This window comes from Pipistrellus kuhlii, unplaced genomic scaffold, assembly GCF_014108245.1.
Source record: "Pipistrellus kuhlii isolate mPipKuh1 unplaced genomic scaffold, mPipKuh1.p scaffold_m20_p_2, whole genome shotgun sequence".
In the NCBI taxonomy this organism is placed as follows: Eukaryota; Metazoa; Chordata; class Mammalia; order Chiroptera; family Vespertilionidae; genus Pipistrellus; species Pipistrellus kuhlii.
This window is the reverse complement of record NW_023425515.1, coordinates 1,451,897-1,470,924: the sequence shown is the minus strand read 5'-3', so window position 1 is coordinate 1,470,924 and position 19,028 is coordinate 1,451,897. Positions and strand designations below refer to the sequence as shown.

Sequence of the window (19,028 nt, the reverse complement as noted above, 5' to 3'; positions counted from 1 at the left end):
ATTTTTCTTTAGTTTATTAGTTCCTGTCTGTCAGCACAGTGCGCTGAGGCGGACGTTTGCTTATGTCCTTCCTCCCTGCAGGCAGCATCAGCCCCACGGAGGCCCGTCTCGTGGTCCGGGCAGTGCCTGTGCCTGGCAGGCCGGCGGTGGGAGGTGAATGCTGCTGAGGGAAGTGAGTGATGGAGAAAGCCCGCCTCCTGGCTACTCTCTGTGGCCATGGCAGGCCCTGAGCGGGATGCCGGGGCGATGTTTGTGCAGACTGAGCCGTCCCTCCGCCAGGGCAGTGTGGCGGCAGGCAGGTCCCAGTCCCTTCCGTGGAACGACCCCCACCCCTTACTCTGCAGAAGCTCACGTCCAGTGGGACTCTATCTCCTTCCCGACAGGAGAGTGGAGGGTGCAGAGCACTCGGCCGTGGGATCGTGGGCTCGGTTTCTCTGCAGGCTTGTTGCCAGGTGGCTCTTGGTAAACTAAGAAGCCGATGTGGCACAGGTGGGGTGGAAAGGATCGCCCCTCGGGGGCCAACCCTGACCTTGAAGGGCCTCGTAAGAGTCTCGTAGGACTCCTGTGCCCTCGGCGAGGGTCACACAGGTTTGATGATGATGGGTGCACCGTGGACAGTTACATGGATGCCGTGTGTTTGGTTTGATCGTGGCCGCTGAGGTGCACACCCATGTGGTGTCTCCTGACCCTGTGCGTTAGGCCAGGAGGCGTTTCCTTTCGAACCGGGGAAATACAGAAACCGACAGGCCGCAGGTTGTGGACAGAATGAGGTGGAAACCCAGGGGACTCCCTCCTAGGCCCATCTCACCTTCTCTACCTCCTCAAGAACAGAATGAGGTGGAAACCCAGGGGACTCCCTCCTAGGCCCATCTCACCTTCTCTACCTCCTCAAGAACAGAATTACTTCTGTGTAGGCAGAGCAAAACTATTCCATTTCTAAGATGAGAGAATCCATCCGAAGAAAGGTCTGCATTGACAGTTCTTGTCTTGCCGGCCAGTGTGGCTCAGTGGTTGAGCGTCCACCTGTGAACCAAGAGATCACTGGTTCAATTCCCGGTCAGGGCACATGACTGGGGAACAGGCGTGATTCCCCAGGAGGGGGCATGCAGGGGGCAGCCAGTCAATTCATGTTTCGCTCCATCGATGTTTCTATCACTGATCCCTCTCCCTCTCTCTCTGAAAATCAATGAAGATATTTTTTTAAAAAGAAAAAAGAAAATTCTTGTCTTGGTTCCTCATGGAATCGCAGGCCCAGGAGGTAACCTGGCGCCACTTCCGTCCTTCCCCAGCGAGGCCAGAGTCCTGTGCCGCCATCGCTGTGCTTTGACACCATCCATACCCTCTCCGATGGCCCGGCCTGAGGCTTTCTTCGCTGAGTGCCACGTTTAGAACATAGGAGGGATGTTCACACGGAAAAGTGGCAAAGAGCCAGTTCAATCAGGTCTGAGCGCCCGCCATTCCTGGCCCATCGCCGGACCGGCGGGCGGGCAGAGGGCTGGCCGGCAGGTTGGCTCAGAGCGTTTGGTAAAGGCGGTTTCAGCCCCTGAGGCAAGGCCTCTTTCAGGGCTCCCGCCTGGGTTGCTTCATGCGAGCGCGGGCAGTTATTCAGTTAATGGTGTTTGTAAGAGAGTGAATTGTGGCCGGTTTTGCAAGTTGTGTCTTTCAGTTATTGGTCAAGCGTCATGTATCTGGGCTCATACACAGACACACAGATGGACATGCGTGCACGCACACACACAGCTGCATTTGCATAGTCCGGATCATCCCCCAACGAGGCCCTGAGGTTGTAGGATCTGAGGCCACCCTGTCAGCTGCTGCACCTGCACCTGCACCTGCACCTGCACCCCAGCCTGCACCCGCACCCCAGCCTGCACCCACACCCCAATCTGCACCTGCACCCCCACCTGCACCCCCACCACCAACCCACCTCAGCCGCACCTGCACCCCTACCCACTACGCACCCCTACCGCACCCCACCTCACCCCCCACCTGCACCCCACCCCCCACCCCTGCACCCCCCACCTGCACCCCCACCTGCACTCCCACCCCCACTGCACCCACACCTGCACCTCCACCTGCACCCCCTCCTGCACCCCCACCCTGCACCCCCACCTGCACCCCCTCCTGCACCTGCACCCTCGCCCCAGGATCCAGGCTGCCCTCGGGCACAGTTGGGCAGGGGGCGCTCTGCATACGGAGATAGAATTCTCCAGCCCTGGGGGTCCAGGTGGCTAATGTGGGTTGTGCTAGTCAGATGCTTTAGCACTAGGTGTGCACGTCAGAAAGACAGCTGGAAAGAAAAGGTTATTTCTAAGCATTTGTACCGTCAAGCAGCTACATGCCGATATTCCTGCCCCAGGCCTGATATGCTTTGGCCAGAAGAGCGGCAGGTAGACAAGGCGGCACAGAACAGCCCGGGCCTGGTCTGCACTCAGAGGGCGTTCTTCTAAGTGGACCCCTCCCTTCTCAGCGCCCCGCCTCTGATGCCGCCTTTAACTCCAGCGGTGACGCGGTGTTATTTGGCTCCCAGGTGCCCCGGGCCCTGCACAGGGACTCGGGGCTCAGGGTCCACAAGGGAACTGACGGGGGAAAGGTGAAGCCCGGCTATTAACTGAGTCCAGAGAGAAATGTGTTCCTGGGCTTGTTACAGGGAGATACAGGAAAGGCAGAGAAAAGCCCTCAGTGGCGGGGCCGCCAGGCATGGTGGGCTGCCTGGCTCAGGCCTGGTGCCTGGGCACACTGGTTGGGTGGTGCCTCAGAGCATACTAATCACATCTGCACTTCCAATCTGCCTGCCTGTGTGCCATCTACTGTCTGTCTTTCCATGTGTCTATCATCTGTCTATCTACCATCTGTCAGCTCTCTAGCATCTGCCTGTGGCTCTGTACCATCTGTCTGTCACTGGTCTGTCTGTCTGTCTCTCTGGCGTGTATATCTGTATGTCTAGGTCTGCATCTCATGGGTTGGCTCTTCCTGGCACAGATGTACCTCACAGTGGCTTTCTGTGACTTCGATCTTAGTCAGAGGGGCCCAGGCCTGTGCCGGGTAACGGCTCCCGGTGCCTCTGTTGGGTTGCAGCCCGGCCAGGGACTGTTTCCCGGGTCTGCTCCAGCCACGGCCCCAAGGAACACTGGGAGCTGTGATTTAAGAATGGCGCTTCCAGACTTTCTGCCTCCAGGTGGGAGGTGAGGGCCCTGCCCTGTTCACACGCTCCTGGGTGGGTTTCCCACATCATAAAGTGTGAGGGCCTCTGGTCTGGACAGAAGACACCACGTAAAGTTGGCCTCCATCCGTGTTCATTATTCTCGATAAAGGCCCACTCTGTCCCTTTCGGAGGAGGGGGCGGCACGAAGGAAGCCTGGGAAGCAGCCGTCTCCCAGGGACACTCCAGAGTCGTCGTCATCATCATCCCCCCTTCGGTGGGAGGGAACTTGGCCTTCCTAACGCCGCTCCCTCGCGCTGTGGTTGGAGTCATTGGTAGGCACGGTCACTTGGGTAAAGGCCATGGGGCAAGGCACTCCCAGGGACACCGGGACCAGAACGCAGCTTGAGCACCGAGGGTACCTCGCCAGCGGTCACTGGTGTCAGCGCAGAGCTCTGTTTGGACAAATTGGGTCAGCACCATGCCAGGCCCGGGAGCACGGTACTGTGCACCTGTCAGCAGCCATGGCCGCGAGAGCCCCCGGCTGGCCCCCAGGCCGGCCCCTGGCTAGTCCCCGGCTGGCCTCCGGCTGGCCCCCGGCTGGCCCCCGGCTGGCCCCTGGCTAGTCCCTGGCCGGCCCCTGGCTGGCCCCCGGCTGGCCCCTGGCTAGTCCCTGGCCGGCCCCTGGCTAGCCCCCGGCTGGCCCCCGGCTGGCCCCCGGCTGGCCCCTGGCTGGCCCCTGGCTAGCCCCCGGCTGGCCCCTGGCTGGCCCCTGGCTGGCCCCTGGCTAGCCCCTGGCTGGCCCCCGCTGGCAGTGACCCCAGGGCTGCCTCCCGGGCTGCGAGCACAGGCCGGTGTGCAGAGTCAGTGGGTCCCCAGGGCACCCGGGAACGGGCCCGTTCTCAGGCGCCCGAGTGCGTGGCTCTGGAAGCTCCGGGGGGGGGGGGGGGGGGGGCAGGGGTGCCCCGCGGCCGCCGCTGCTCTGCGGGGAGTGACTGGTGCTCACGATGTGCTAACCACGGGGCTGGCAAAGAGGAAGGCGCCGTCCTCATCCACTTTTCTCAGACGTTGCAAAATGCTGTCGAAAATGCAACGGGCCTCTGGTTCCAGCCGCTTGCACTATTTTGAAAGATTTTTACTTTCTCTCTGTTCTTATTCCCTAAAACAAATGCCAAAGCATTGGGTTTTTCAAAGATGCTACTCTTATCTGCTGCCTACCCACCTTGGGCTTCAGAACGCATGGTGATCATGAGCCTCAGAGAGAAAGAGTGGCCACATTCATCTCTTCGCTGGTTTCTCTCTTTGTTCATTCATTCATTCATTCACTCATTCATTCATTCATTCACAGAGCACTTACTATGCTCCAGTCACCATGAGTAAATGCTTTTATGCAACTTAAAACCCCCTCTTCCTGGCCCCCAAACACACACGGTTGAAACCACTCCTGTGTCTTACTCAGACCTGCGTGCGGAGGACTCTGGCTTAGTTCAAGCAGCATGCGGCGAGCACTGGTCACACGGGAGTCACAGAGGAAGTGACCGGCCTGACAGAAGGCGATAAGAACAGGCAGATAAGGCCCGCTCCTGGAGAGCAGGAGGTGTGTGATTAAGACTTCCATGAGTGATTCACACAGATGCTCCAGGGCATCTGGGGAAGGAGATGGGCGGGAACGTGACGGGTCCAGAACAGCTTCCTCTAACCCTCGTGACCTGATTCCCGCATCCCTTTGCCACCCCCGCCCCTTCCCTGCGCCACGTCCTGCCCGCCAGCCACCTCCCTGCATTGTCCCAACCAGCGTCTTCCCTGTGCTGCCCCCTCCTGTCTGTGCCCGCAACCCTTCTCACTCCTCAAGGCTTCTCTGAAACCCGCCCTGGACCTTTTGGCAAACTGACTGCTTCTCTCTTACATCTCAGCAAGTCTTTTATTACAACACTTCATTTTGCTTTAGATCCGTGGTCGGCAAACTGCGGCTCGCGAGCCACCCGCGGCTCTTGGGCCCCTTGAGTGTGGCTCTTCCACGAAACACCACGGCCTGGGCGAGTCTGTTTCAAAGAAGCGGCGTTTGAATAGGCTTGAGTTTAAACAATGTGGCTCTCCAGAGAAACCTCAATCGTTGTCCTGTCGATATTTGGCTCTGTGGGCCGATGAGTTTGCCGATCGCTGGTTTAGGCTGTATTCTCTGTCCTCCCTCACATGCAGGCACTCTATGTAGTTGCATGAAGGAGCTGAGATGTCTTTTGAAAGGAACTGCAGAGAAGCCTGTGAACCAGACTCCTCCTGTCCCAACAGGAATTAGGGGTACCACGGAGGCAACTAAAAATGTCAGTGGGGCCCTGGCCGGGCAGCTCAGTTGGTTCAAGTGTCATCCTGTTACGCCCCCTTTCCTCCTTCCTCACTCTCCAACCTCAATAAACAAAAATGGAAAAACTCATGGGAAGCCAGGCCCCACGGATGGGACTGCAGCCCTTGGACCCGGCTCAGCCGCGATGCTGCAGCTGAGCTCCAGTGCGGCTCCTGAGTCTCCTGGCAGCCGGGGCACACACGTGAGAGGAGTTATTTGGGGAAACAACCCCTGTGTCCAAGTGGAAGTGTCGCAGGGAGGGCAGTGACTGACCCGGGGAGGAACCCCTGGGCCTGGCCCTTGAGCCTGTCCAGGCTGGAGACGTCCCCCCTTCCTGCTCGGTGGCAAAGCCCATTCCACCAGCCTGGCTCTGAGACACCCACCCTCAGGGAGCAGGGAAGACCCCGGAGAGCCGCTCAGGGAGCAGCCGGCACGTGCCCAGCGGTGGGAGCAAAGTCGGGGTCCTGAGTTCTCACACTGGCAGAGGCTCCCACTGCTGTCACAGGACCTGCCCTGCCTATGGCATCTCGGGGCTGAGCTTCGAAAGCAGATGAAGGAGTTGGTGGTTTATGAGCCCGTCTATGAGATCACAAGGTTCGTGGGACGGTGCTGACGATTTTGCCTCTTAGTCAGCAGACAGAGCAGCCAGCGGAGGTCAGTGAGCCGCAGTTGTGGCTCTAATGTGGTCCTGTTTGGTTAGCGGGAGTCAGGATCACCGAGGAGAAGGTGCAAAGAGTCTCGATGATCTTCGTTCAACTTGGTATTAGGGTTCTTCACAGAAGCAGAGCGCCCCCTTTCTCCCTCCCTCCCTCTCATATCTCTCTCACTTTCTCTCATCCATCTGCTATGAGGAATTGGCTCATGTGATTATGAGGCTGAGTAAATATTGATAGTAGAATCCACAACTTGCCATCTGCAAACCAAGACGGAGGAAATCTGACGGTGGTGCCTTCAGCCCGAGTCTTAAGCCCTGACATCCAGGGACTGAAGGCAGGAGACAGAGCCCAGCCCCAAGTCAGACAGCCTCCGGTCCTCCCTGCCTCCACCCCTTTGTTCTACTCAGGCCCCCATGTCAGGACTCCCTCCATCCAGGGGAGGGCCACCTGCTTCTCAGGCACCAATTCAAATGCTAGTCTCTTCTGGGGACACCCTAACAACCCCCCCTCCCCCCCATATGTTGAACCAGATATCTGGGCGGCCGTGACCCAGTCAGGGTGGCAGATACTAACTATCAGGAACCTCTTCCTTTAAACACGGAAAAGGTGTAGAGTACATCGGAAGTGAGAGGCAGAAAAGGCTCTTGGTTCTGTGAGACACTGGACTTGAAACCCGGAAATGCTGCCCAGAGTCTAACATCCCTTTAACGCAAAGCTGAAACGGGAAGAAGTGAGTTCCTTAGAGACTAAAAGAAGGAGGGAACTGGGAACAGCAGCCCATTCTCACGTTGGCACCGGTCAGCTCAGGTGCCGTGGTTGGGGGTGGGGTCCCAGTGCCTATAATATAGAGATTTGGAGCTTAAAGGTCAGTTAGGGCAGGGATGAGGTTTTGAGCTTTCACAGGAATTTGAACCTGGCTCCCTCCCCAATCCCTATACACACCTGCCCACCACTGTGTATCCCAGCAGCCCCACCCCCATGCTGAGGAATGAACCATTGTACGGTGCTCCTGAATACAGAATCTTCCCCAGGAAGGGCATGTCTTCCATCTGAGCCTTACACATTTCTTGCAGATAAACACCCACCAGAGCAGGGTTGGTGCGGCTCCATGGATGGATGAGTGCCAACCCATGACTCAGGAGGTCACAGTTCAATTCCCAGCCTGGGTTGTGGGCTCAATCCTCAGTAAGGGGGCGTGTAGGAGGCAGCTGTTCAATGATTCTTTCTCATCATTGATGTTTCTTTTTCTCTCACTCTCTCCCTTCCTCTCTCTGAAATCAATAAAAACATTTTTTTAATATAGAAAAGATCCACCAAAGTTAGAAAAACCCAAGTTACAAAAATAGGAAGAGACAGTCTCCCTAGACCAAGATTCAGCAGAAACAGCAGTTGACACAATTAAACTCTCAAGAATGGTAGATAATTGAAGTACAGGATGGGGAATGTAAAGTAAATAGATTTTAAATGATGAAATACATACAAGAAGGAACCAAAAAGGAGAGAAACAAGATAATTTGGAAAAGAACATAATATTTTGAAGAAGAAGAAGAAGAAGAAGAAGAAGAAGAAGAAGAAGAAGAAATAGAAATGCTAGAAACACATACACACACAAAAAAGATTCAAAAAAGGTGTTAGAAGCTCAGTAGGTGCAGTAAAAAGTTGATTTGACGAGTGACTGAAAGGAAGTAGACTTGAGATTGCTCTCAGAGTGCAGCACCACAGAGATGGAAAACATGAGACAGTCCGAGTGAGAAGGACTCCGGGCAGCATCCTCTGCAGATCCGACGAAGCTCCAGAAAGGAGGAAACAGGACGAAAGAGATGAAGTATTGAAGAGATAAGTGCTGACCTTCCCAAAACTGATGAACAAGACCAGCTCCCAAATATAGGAAGTGCCAGTCGGGAAAGGAAAAAAAAAGAATAAGCCTCAGCCATCACATTCTGGTGAGCCTGCAAGAGCAGAGACAAAGCATTTAAATGCCACCTCAGGAAAAAGCACGACCATCTGCAAATAACGGCAGTTACAGGGCAGACTCCTCAGGAGCAGAGCGGAGGACAGGGGTCCATAGACGGAAGGTCTCCTGAGACCAGGAGAAACAGGGAAAAGCTGTCTTCTGGACTCTTAACCCATTTGTGGGTTTTGTTTTGTTTTGTTTGTTTTTTTGTTTGTTTGCTTGGTTGGTTTGTTTTGCTTTTATTTTTTTCTCCATGGTAGCCAGGGAAAGCAAAGGGTTCTTTAGAATAATGCGTTTAGATGAAGAAAGTAAACTTGCCAATGAAACAGGTTTATTAAGGGCACAGTCTAATCTATGAGGTCCAATGAGGGTGAAATAAAGACTCTTTCAAAGAGTGAGTTTGCTGCTCACTGACCCCGCAGTTCAGCACGTAACGAAAGTTTTAATAAAGAGAGAAAATGGGTCCTACGGCAAAGGAGTGAGACATAAAAAGGAAGTGAGAGCAGTGACATTGGTTAACACGAGGGCAGATTAAAGAGAAATGGCTATGAAGTGACAACCACAGCTTCCTAACTAGGGAATACAATGATAAGGCAGAATCAAAACATTGGACAACATTGTCATGTGAGACTAGGGATGGACAGTGAGAGTTGGAGATTTCTGCATCCCTTGCTTTCTTTGGGAAAAGGATATATTTGATGATTAAATGTTAACAAGTAAAGAAACAGAAGCCAGAGAATCTTTCACAGAGAGTGAAAGATTTCTTAAGAACACTCCAAAATGAGTTGTATACTCTTTACAAAAATACTACAAAGAAAGAGTGATAGCAAACAGACAGAATAAGACATACTATCAAATTCTAATAAAAATAAAGCTGACAACAGTGGAAATAGAAAGCAGAAAGCATTACTGGGGATGATTGAGGATTATTACACCAGGGAAAAAGATGGCATTTACAGAAATACATGACAATAAAAAACTTGCCTATGACTAGTCAGTTAGTTTAAAAATACATAAAGAACAGATGAGTACGCTTTAGTGAGAGATTTTAATGTGCCCTTCTCAGTAATTGATAAATCGATGGAATAAAAATTACATACAGGTTACTGATTTTGATTCAGTGGTTATGTATAGAAACCTGCACCCAACAGTTAGAGATCTTATAATTTTTGAGCACTCAAGACACATCTACATAAATACTCCCCCCCCCACAAAAAAAACAAAAAAAAACAAAAAAAAACGGAAATAGCCAATAAAAAAGAAAATCCATGTCATATGACCTCATTCACCAGCTGAAGTGCAATAAAATTAAAAATGACTAATGATCAGAATGGTAACACCTCCTCCCATAAGTTTGTGGTTCAAGGGTTTCAGACACAGCCTTGAGGGTAGGCTGTAAATAGATCAGATTTCAATTTCTGGTGGATTAAAACTCAAGTTCAAGCCAGTGAACTCTGTTGGCCGTTGCTTACACTTGCTATTCGTTCCCCAGGAGGGGTCTTCAAAATAGGATGCCTGCCTGCACCAGGATTCAGTGCACAGTATATCTGCAGCAATGCAACAATACCTTTCCTAGCAACAGCGGGACTCAAGGCCAGAATCCCGTGGCAGGGAAATGTAAAAAAATTCACCCCTCCTCCCATCCACTGGCTCTCCGCCCAGCCACCCAGTACTGAAAGCATCGCAACTTCAGAACTCTGTGCTTTGCTTTTTATCTATTCTTTAAATTCCTATTTACTGAAATAGCATTCGTATCACGTTGGTATATTAACCACATCAGCTAAGATGCGAGTAAGAGGCCTCAGAGAGAGACACTGCTCCTTGTCCCTGCCCCTGTGCCTTGGACGTCCGTGCGCTGCGGAGTGATGACACAGACGTTTTCAAAACAATTGCCCAGAGGCTGAAAACACCACTTATCTTCGGTGGCTCATGATTCATCTGACAGAAGCACCTCCAAGGGCTTCTTAAAATAAAGTGATAAATCAGACTTCTGAGCTTAAAGGAAGAGGCTGCCCGGCGATGATAGATGGTTTATTTCATTTTAGCCGAGCTTGCAGAGCCGAGCCCGGGGCGTGGGTGCGTTCCTTCGCTGCCATACGTCATGTTGGCAGAGTGCTTCCACATACATTATCTCACTTACTTCCCTGGCCTCCCACCAGCTCACTGCTTCATCCCCCACCGACAGCCGCTCCGGGGAGCTTAGCGTGGACATCCATAAACGGTTGAATCAGACCCAAGTACGGGCATCCTGACCCCCAACAAAGCCTTTTATTTTGTCACCAAGTTGGTGGTGCTTGATGTAACTGAAAACATTCTCTGATTCCTCAGACATTTTCGAAGACTCTGAGAAAGTCCAGCTTCCTTAGATAGGCTCCCCCTGACCGGACCCCATCTTTCATCTCCGTCCCCGTCCCCATCTGTCTGTGGCTGGGGACCCTCGAAACCCCTCCCCTCCAGCACACCCAGGCCTCCCTGGACACATGAGCCGTTTCATGCCTCCGTGGGTCTGATGCTGGGCTCAAGCTGTTCCTCTAAACCCGGGGTGGGCAAACTGTGGCTCACAAGCCACATGCGGCTCTTTGGCCCCTTGAGGGTGGCTCTTGCACAAAACACCACGGCCTGGGCGAGTCTATTTTGAAGAAGTGGCGTTAGAAGAAGTTTAAGTTTAAAAAATGTGTCTCTCCAAAGAAATTTCCATCGTTGTGCTGTTGGTATTTGGTTCTGTGGACGAATGAGTTTGCCGACCACTGGCCTAAACTGAAGGGCTTCTCTCCTACTTCTGTCAAATCCTTCTCGTTATTGCAGACTCAAGCCATTACCCCCCTGGTGAAACCTTTGCCTCTTTCCCGGTTGGGATCAGTCCCAGCTTCTCTGGACTTGCACGTCCTGCTTGGACAACACATTGCATTCCGCGCTGTGTGCGTAGCTGCCTTCCTCAGAGCCTCGGCGTCCCTTTGCTGGCCGCCTCTGACCCTGGGCTCCTGGTCCCAGTGGAAGCCTCAGTGATGGCTCTTCCTTGAGTTGAAGTCACCTCAGCCCTTATCCTGTGGAGTCGTTCTTTGGGTCCTGATGCTCCCACCGAGGAAAACCTGGCCCAGTCTGAGGTGCGGGGACGTGTCCCCCATCGCATCGCTGCCTGGAGGCGGACGGTGCGGTTGCCGCGTCTGAACGCAGGCAAAGCTGATGCTTCCTGGGAGCCCCCTTGTTGTCTCCTCTTCTTTCTCCTTCGAGCCCAGGCCTGCGGGTCAGGGAAGGTGGGAAAGCCTGTAGAATCGTTTTTAAAATATCGATATATTTTTATTGATTTCAGAGAGGAAGGGAGAGGGAGAGAAGCATCAATGATGAGAGAGAATCACTGATCAGCTGTCTTCCACCCGCTTCACACTGGGGATCAAGTCCACTAGCTGGCCCGAGCCCTGAAGGGGAATGGAACCGGGACCTCCTGGTCCACAGGTTGATGTTCACCCACTGATCCACCCTAGCTGGGCAAGGCCCATTGAATCTTGTGGGACCGTGTGAGCGCCCTCTGTGATGGCAGGTGGGACAGAAGCAGGAAAGCTTTGCTGACATGTCATGGGTCTCAGAGGAGACCCAGAGACTCGGCTGGGCTCTCCGGGGAGTGGAAGGGTGAGCTGGGTCCCAGCACCTTGGCTTGAGCCCTAGAAAATTCCATCAGCCCTGCTGGCCCAGGAAGCCGGGCGGGGCTCGGTGTGGGCTGTCACTGGGCCGGGGCCTGGCCTCGGGTCCTGTTATCACTTTCCTGCCCAGAGACTCACTCTAAGTACTTACAGCTCTAGAGCAGGAGGGCATCCCCCAGGGTGTGGTGGGTGCTGTGTGGGCACAGGCCTGGGTCTTGGTTCGGAGATGGCAGTGATGGTGTGTGGCTGTGGCACAGAGGGTGGGGACTGTCTGGAAGACCGCAGGGCCGGATGTCTGAGGGCCACGTGCTCCCCACGGCAGAGTGCGGGCTTGTCCCCTGCAGGCTGGTCTCTGTCACACCAGCCGGAGGGTGGTCGCAGAGCAGGGGTGCCCAGGCGGAGAGGGAGGTAAGGGGCTGTACCTCCTTTTTATAAGTGTTACGTATAAACTCTGAGGGCAGAGGCCTGGACGTCCGGTCCCGAAAGGACACAGACGTAGCCTGACTGTTTAATTGTATTCTTTTCAAATGAAGCGATTCCCATGAACAAGCTAAGCAAGTGAGATGAAAAATGTTTTGAAAGTGTGTTTTTATTGATTTCAGAGAGGGAGAGAGAGGGAGAGAGAAACATCATGACGAGAGAGAATCATGGATCAGCTGCCTCCTGCACGCCCCCCACTGGGGAATCGAGCCTGCAACCCAGGCCTGTGCCCTGACCGGGAATTGAACCCTGACCTCCTGGGTCATAGGTCAACACAACCGCGGGCCACACTGACCGGGCCGAGATGAAAATTGTATACCTTTGAAATTTTATAAAAACACTATGATAGCCAAAACCGGTTTGGCTCAGTGGATAGAGTGTCAGTCTGCGGACTGAAAGGTCCCAGGTTCGATTCCGGTCAGGGGCATGTACCTTGGTTGCGGGCACATCCCCAATGGGGGGTGTGCAGGAGGCAGCTGATCAATGTTTCTCTCTCATTGATGTTTCTAGCTCTCTATCCCTCTCTCTTCTTCTCTGTAAAAAAAAAAAAAAAAAAAAAAAAAAAAAAAAAATCAATAAAATATATATTTAAAAAACAGACAAACAAAAAAACACTGACAAATAAGTGCCCATATAAATCTATATGTAATCCTTTATAAGACCTTGTTTTGATTTGGAACGTAGGGGAGGGTACATTTTTTTTTTAATAAATAATTTTTAACCCAGGCATCATCTGCTCTTTTTGAAGAAAAAAGTAAAGAGTAGATACAGTTTAGTGAAATAGAAAAAAATTCTAAAAATCTCCATGGCCTTTTCCCCGCAAAGGGCAGTAGCCACTGGGCTGCATAGTCCTCCAGACCCTTTCCCGCTGCCGCCGCAGTGTTGCCAGACTTTTCAGTGGGATCATTGAATCGCCCCCAGCGGCTTTTCCTGTCGGTGTGGGTTTCGGTTTCCCGGCCCTGTGGGCAGTTAGGGTGTGCCCATCATACACACCCCGCAGAGGACATCGTGGGCATAACTCCCTTCGCACACCCTCTGCCACTGTCTTAGGACGCGTTCCTGGGCATGGGGTTTGCAGTCCAGAGAGTGTGCACCTGCTCTTTTTTTAAAATATATATATATTTTATTGATTTTTTCACAGAGAGGAAGAGAGAGGGATAGATAGTTAGAAACATCAATGAGAGAGAATCGTCCATCAGCTGCCTCCTGCACACCCCCTACTGGGGATGTGCCCGCAACCAAGGTACATGCTCCTGAACGGCATCGAACCTGGGACCCCTCAGTCAGCCAGCCGACGCTCTATCCACTGAGCCACACCGGTTTCAGCGCGTGCACCTGTTCTTTAGGAAGGCCTGGGGATCATGTGGCCAGAGGGCTCCTGGGAGGAGGGCTGGGTGCAGCGTTCACCCTGCCCTGAGCTGGGGAGCACGGAGTTCCGCCGAAACCTCAGATGAGCTGGTGCCGGTGCAGGAGCTGGTGCCTGGCGCCCTGCACAGGAGTCCCTGGGAGACAGTTGAGACTTAGGCCCCTGGCTCGGGCAGGAAGCCAGCTGCTGGGCACAGGGGGGGGGGAGGGGGGGCTGGGTGTTGGATGGCTGCCCTGCTATGACGTCCTGTCGCCATGGCAGCAGGGCCCGTGGCTCCCAGGGAATTGTGTGTCATCCTTAGACTCTGGTCCTGCCGCTGAGAGGAGGCAGTTCCCGGTGCTCTGGTTGCTAGGCAGCAGTTACCCTGGCCCCGCCCTGTGGTTCAGGCAAAGCAAAGCCCAAAGAAGCCCAGTTTGGCCAAGGTCTCCCGGAGGAGTCACGGGGGATGCCGTAGGGAGAGGGGGCAGGGAGTCTCCCTCTGAGAGGAGGCCCTGTCCTCTGCATGGCACCAAGACAGGAGGACTTGTGTGAGGGGTCCGGGCCGCTGTTCCATGCATGTCTGTGTGCGCATCACCATGGAAAGGAGAGAAGAGCCCTGTGAACACAGTCTGGGGTGGTGTTGTCACCCTGAAAGCAGAGACTGGACCCAGTGACCAAGAGCTGTGTGGCTTGGCCAGTGTTGCTCAGTGGTTAAGCACTGACCTATGAACCAGGAGGTCACGGTTTGATTCCCAGTTAGGACACATGCCCAGATTGTGGGCTTGATCCCCATAGGGGGCTGTGCAGGAGGCAGCTGATCAATGATTCTATCCCTCCCTCCCTGTCCCTTCCTCTCTGAAATCAATAAAAACATATATATATATATATATATATATATTTTTTTTTTTTTTTTTTTTTTTTTTTTATTTTTATTTTTTTTTTTTAAGAGCCACCTGAACCCTGGTGAGGGGAGAAAGTGAACCTTGCACTCAGGTCCGGCTTGCAGGCTCACAGACTGTCCCCATGTGTTTGGGCGGCGGAGGGGGCATGCTGTCCTGTCGCGAGCGGTGGGTTTTTTTGTGTGTTTTTGTAGATGATCTCGTCTCTGCAGGAGAGCCGGGCTCCGCCTTTGCTAGCAGAACCTGCACACTGATTGCTAATGGAGAGAGAGGGTTAGGATTTGGGTTGAAATCCAGTACAGCTGGTGAAGGAGACCAGGCACATGCCCTGTGACCCGAACCCTGGTCCAGTCGCACATCTGGGTACTCACTCTGGAACAGGACTCCCCAAGCTTACTAAGGAGCTTGAGGAAATGCACACCCTGATTCAGCAAGTCCAGGGGCACCCAAGACTCTGCATTTCTTTCCTTTTAAACATATATTTGTATTGATTTCAGTGAGGAAGGGAGAGAGAGAGAGAGAAACGTTAACGAGGAGAATCATTGATCCGCTGCCTCCCGTATGCCCCCTACTGGGGATTGAGCCCACAACCCAGGCAGGTGCCTTGACTGGGAATTGAACCTGGGACCCTTCAGTCTGCAGGCCGATGCTCTATCCACTGAGCCAAACTGGCTAAGGCAAGAGACTCTGCATTTCCCAGGGTCACACTCTGAGCAGAGAGGCCCGGGTAGGTGGCCTGGACCTGGGCTGCAGGTTGGAATTACCCAGGGAGCTTTGCACAACTCTCATGTCCGGGCTGCCCTCCAGCCATTAAGTCAGGACCTCCGTGGGCGAGACCAGGCAGCTGAAGTTTCCCCATCTCCCTGTGATTCTGATATGGACTCCAGGCAGTTTACCATGTAGGTTCCTTCATATGTACATGGATGCAGACACAGGGATGATGTGCATTGGCCAGTAAATTGGACATATTTGTATGGGAGGGGCGCCCAGAGCTGCTTAGATGGCTGAGTGTACCTGCACGCACTAACGTGGGTACATCTGGGAAATACAGGGAAATACAGAGCCAAAGCCAGTCAGCTGCCGCTGCTGTGGACTCCAAGAACAGAAAGCAGTGCACGTGCGTGGTGGGGTAACAGTATTGGCATCCATAGCCATGACGCAAGCTCGGACTTCCGGGGTAACTCCTGGAGGGTGCGGGAGGGGTGGGGCGAGGGTAGCGTGCACTGGATTTGAAGTCATTTCTTTCTATTAAACATAGGCAGGAAACAAGAACCCTTTACCAGAACAATCTCCCTTACGTAGGATACGAACCAAAAAGCAACAAATGGACTCGTCGACACAGACACCCATGGGGTGGTGGTCAGGGAGGAAGGGGGCGGGACGAGGATGACGAGGCTAAAGGGGGTCAGACATATGGGGACAGAAGGAGACTCTAGACTCGGGGTGGTGAGCGCACAGTGGAACACTGGTGATGCAGTGCAGAATTGTGCACCTGAAACTCACGTGTTATTAACCATTGTCACCCAGTACATTTAAGTTTTTAAAAAGATGTGAAAGAGAAGGGGATGAATGAAAGAGGAGGGAGGGAGGGAGAGAGGGAAGAGAACTCAGATACGATGACTGTTTGGAGATTTTTCACTCTCACTGTTGCTCCTCTAACTTAAATTGACTTCATGGGCACACACGGTAGCCTAGACCTGTGGTCGGCAAACTGTGGCTCTCTGGCCCCTTGAGTGTGGCTCTTCCACAAAACCCCACGGCCTGGGCGCAAGTCTATGTTGAAGAAGTGGCGTTAGAAGTTTTAAGTTTAAAAAATGTGGCTCTCCAAAGAAATTTCAATCGTTGTACTGTTGATATTTGGCTCTGGGGACTAATGAGTTTGCCGACCACTGGGCTAGGCGTCAGTAAGACCAAAGAGGGCTAACATGACCAGCTACACAATGATTCCAGAGGAGGAGGACTTCCTCCCACACCGGAATGTTCCACTCGCCGTGACCAGAGCATCCTGGCACCTGGCCCCGCAGGCCTGTGCGGGCCGAGGCCAGGGCTCCCATGTTACATGTGAAAGAGAAGAGAGAGGCACCTGCAGAGGCAGCAGCAAGTTCAGAGGCGCTGGGGGCACAGCTCCGGGCTCCTGCTCCTGCCCAGGTGGCTGGGAGCCCAGGGCCACAAGGGAGGAGCCCCCTCTGGCTGGGGGTGCCCTGGGCCCCCGGCCCCCAGGCGTTTGGGTGTTTCTGTTGGGGTTCGCCGGCTCCTTCTCCCCAGGGCCCTGCCCTCCCGGGCCCCCTCCCTCACACTCGGGGGAGCGTGAAGCCGTCGCCTGCCTGCATCCTGTGGTGTGCGGGCGCGCAGCTGCGGGATGTGAGTCATTGCCAGGCCTGCCGGGCCTGCAGGTGCGTGCTGGCTGCACAGCCATGTTCTCGGCAGGAAAACATGGAACCGACGGCTCGCTCCCAGCAGGGCCAGCGCCCAGGCAGGGCGGGGATGTACCTGCGCTTCCTGTCCCATTCTGTCCATTCAGGATTTTGTGTCAATACCGTTTTGGATCTTTTTAGAATCTATAATTAGCATCTTCCTGACATGTGCTGGCAACTCATAACTTCCTATCCAGATACCCGTCGTGTTCTAAGGACGTGTTCCGTTTATTCCCATTTATTTTAAGCGAAAAGGTTAAAGTGAATGTAAATGGAGACAGAGAATACCCGCCCCCGTCCCTGCAGGAGTCGTCAGAGTGTCCGAGCAGGTGGGGGAGGAGGCCTAGACTTCCAGAGGAAAAAATGCTAAGGACAGGGATCCGTGTGTGTGAGCCAGCGGGTGTTTCTGTCTTTCCCCCACACGTTCTCTCTGACCTGTCCCGGAGCCTGGCTGCAGGCCCTCGCCTGTCCTGGACCCTGACTCAAGGTCACGACTTGTGCAAGAGCACGGTTCAAGGTCGTGTCCTCTCCAGGAGCCTGGCTCTAAGCCCTGCCCTGTCTGAGAACATGGTTCAAGGTCATGGCCTGTCCTAGAGCCTGGCTACAGGCCCTCACCTGTCCCAGAGCCTAGTTTCAGGCCCTGACCTGTCCTGGAACCTGACTCAAGGTCATGACCTGTCCGAGAGCATGGTTCAAGGTCGGGCCCTGTCCCGGAGCCTGGCTCCACCCCTGGCCCTGCCCCAGAAATGCACCTCCAGGAGCTGACCTAGCACGTTTCCCTCCCCCTCAGACCCCACGCTGTGGAGCACGGACCACGTGCGGCAGTGGCTGGAGTGGGCCGTGAAGGAGTACGGCCTTCCTGATGTCGACGTCCTGCTGTTCCAGAACATCGACGGCAAGGAGCTGTGCAAGATGACCAAGGACGACTTCCAGAGGCTCACGCCCAGCTACAACGCCGACATCCTTCTCTCCCACCTCCACTACCTCAGAGAGAGTAAGCGGGCCCCGCTCCGGACCCGGGCCTGCGGGTGTGGCTCCTGTTCGCGTGGGCTGCCCAGGGCTCCGTCCAGCTCACCCAGGCCACCTTTCGGCCCTGACACCGTCCCCAGAGAGCGTCTGAGAGAGCGGGCCGCTTAGGAGGCGGTGCCCTAGGCCAGTCAGTGGTCGGCAAACTCATCCGTCCACAGAGCCAAATACCAACAGCACAACGATTGACATTTCTTTGGAGAGCCACATTTTTTAAACTTAAACTTCTTCTAACGCCACCTCTTCAAAATAGACTCGCCCAGGCCGTGGTGTTCTGTGGAAGAGCCACACCCAAGGGGCCAAAGAGCCGCAGTTTGCTGACCACGGCCGTTGGCGAACTCAGGCTGAGAAGTCCTCGGTGTGTTTAGAGGAAGCCTGAGAGTCACCTTAGCACCCAGCTGCCTCCTGCAGGGTCCCCTGGGCCGAGAAGTCCCAAGGGACAGGAAGCTTTATCTGGTCACGTTACCCCAGTGAGCTGGAGACCTGTGGCAGGGCTCCCGGAGGACGGGGTGCAGGGACTGATCTTCCTTCATGCCAGACCAGGCCCCCTTCACACCCCACGTCCCCGTGTGAGGGGGTCTCCCCCTGGCCTCAGGAGATGTGGTGGGACCGTACAGAGGGGGTGGCGCGGTGGGGTGAGAGGCATGGACCACAGTCTGCTGCATGCTCTCGCTCCTCAGACGGCGGGCATGGTGGGGGGGACAAGCACAGTGCGAGCGTGGGGTGGCGGAACCGCTGGGGTGAACGCTTTGCCTGGCATCCCCACCACTCACTCCCTGGTCACGTGGGGCCCCGTCTAAGTTTTAACACGCTAACCAGTCAGGCTGTGAGAGATGCCAAGCAGCCGTGGCGGTAGGGTCGGTAGGGAGGGGGTGTTCTTTTCTTTTTCTTTTTTTTTTTTTCTTTTTAAAGAAGGTAATCCTCTCCCTTCTTTCATCTTGATGTTGCTGTTTTGTTTTGTAGCTCCTCTTCCGCATTTGACTTCAGATGATGTTGATAAAGCCTTACAAAACTCTCCGCGGTTAATGCATGCTAGAAACACAGGTAATGCTGCCCCGCCCCGGCCCGGCCAGGGGCTCCCGCAGGTGCATGCCTTACGGTGGAGTGTGGGCCGTCGGTGCGTCCGGAGGGCA

General features: G+C 54.1%; 1 protein-coding gene across 8 annotated transcripts in view; it reads left to right on the top strand.

Annotated features, from left to right (window-relative positions):
• The window catches only part of ERG (ETS transcription factor ERG), a 197,010-nt gene that overhangs the window by 165,754 nt on the left and 12,228 nt on the right, over positions 1-19,028 (top strand). For 6 of the 8 annotated variants that reach the window (XM_045585239.1, XM_036446662.2, XM_036446660.2 and 3 more), the window contains 2 exons: positions 17,660-17,863; positions 18,859-18,939. In XM_045585239.1, coding sequence (XP_045441195.1) covers positions 17,660-17,863; positions 18,859-18,939 — 285 coding nt within the window. The remainder of the gene's footprint in view (positions 1-17,659; positions 17,864-18,858; positions 18,940-19,028) is intronic. The other 2 variants (XM_045585241.1, XM_036446663.2) reach the window with 1 other exon arrangement.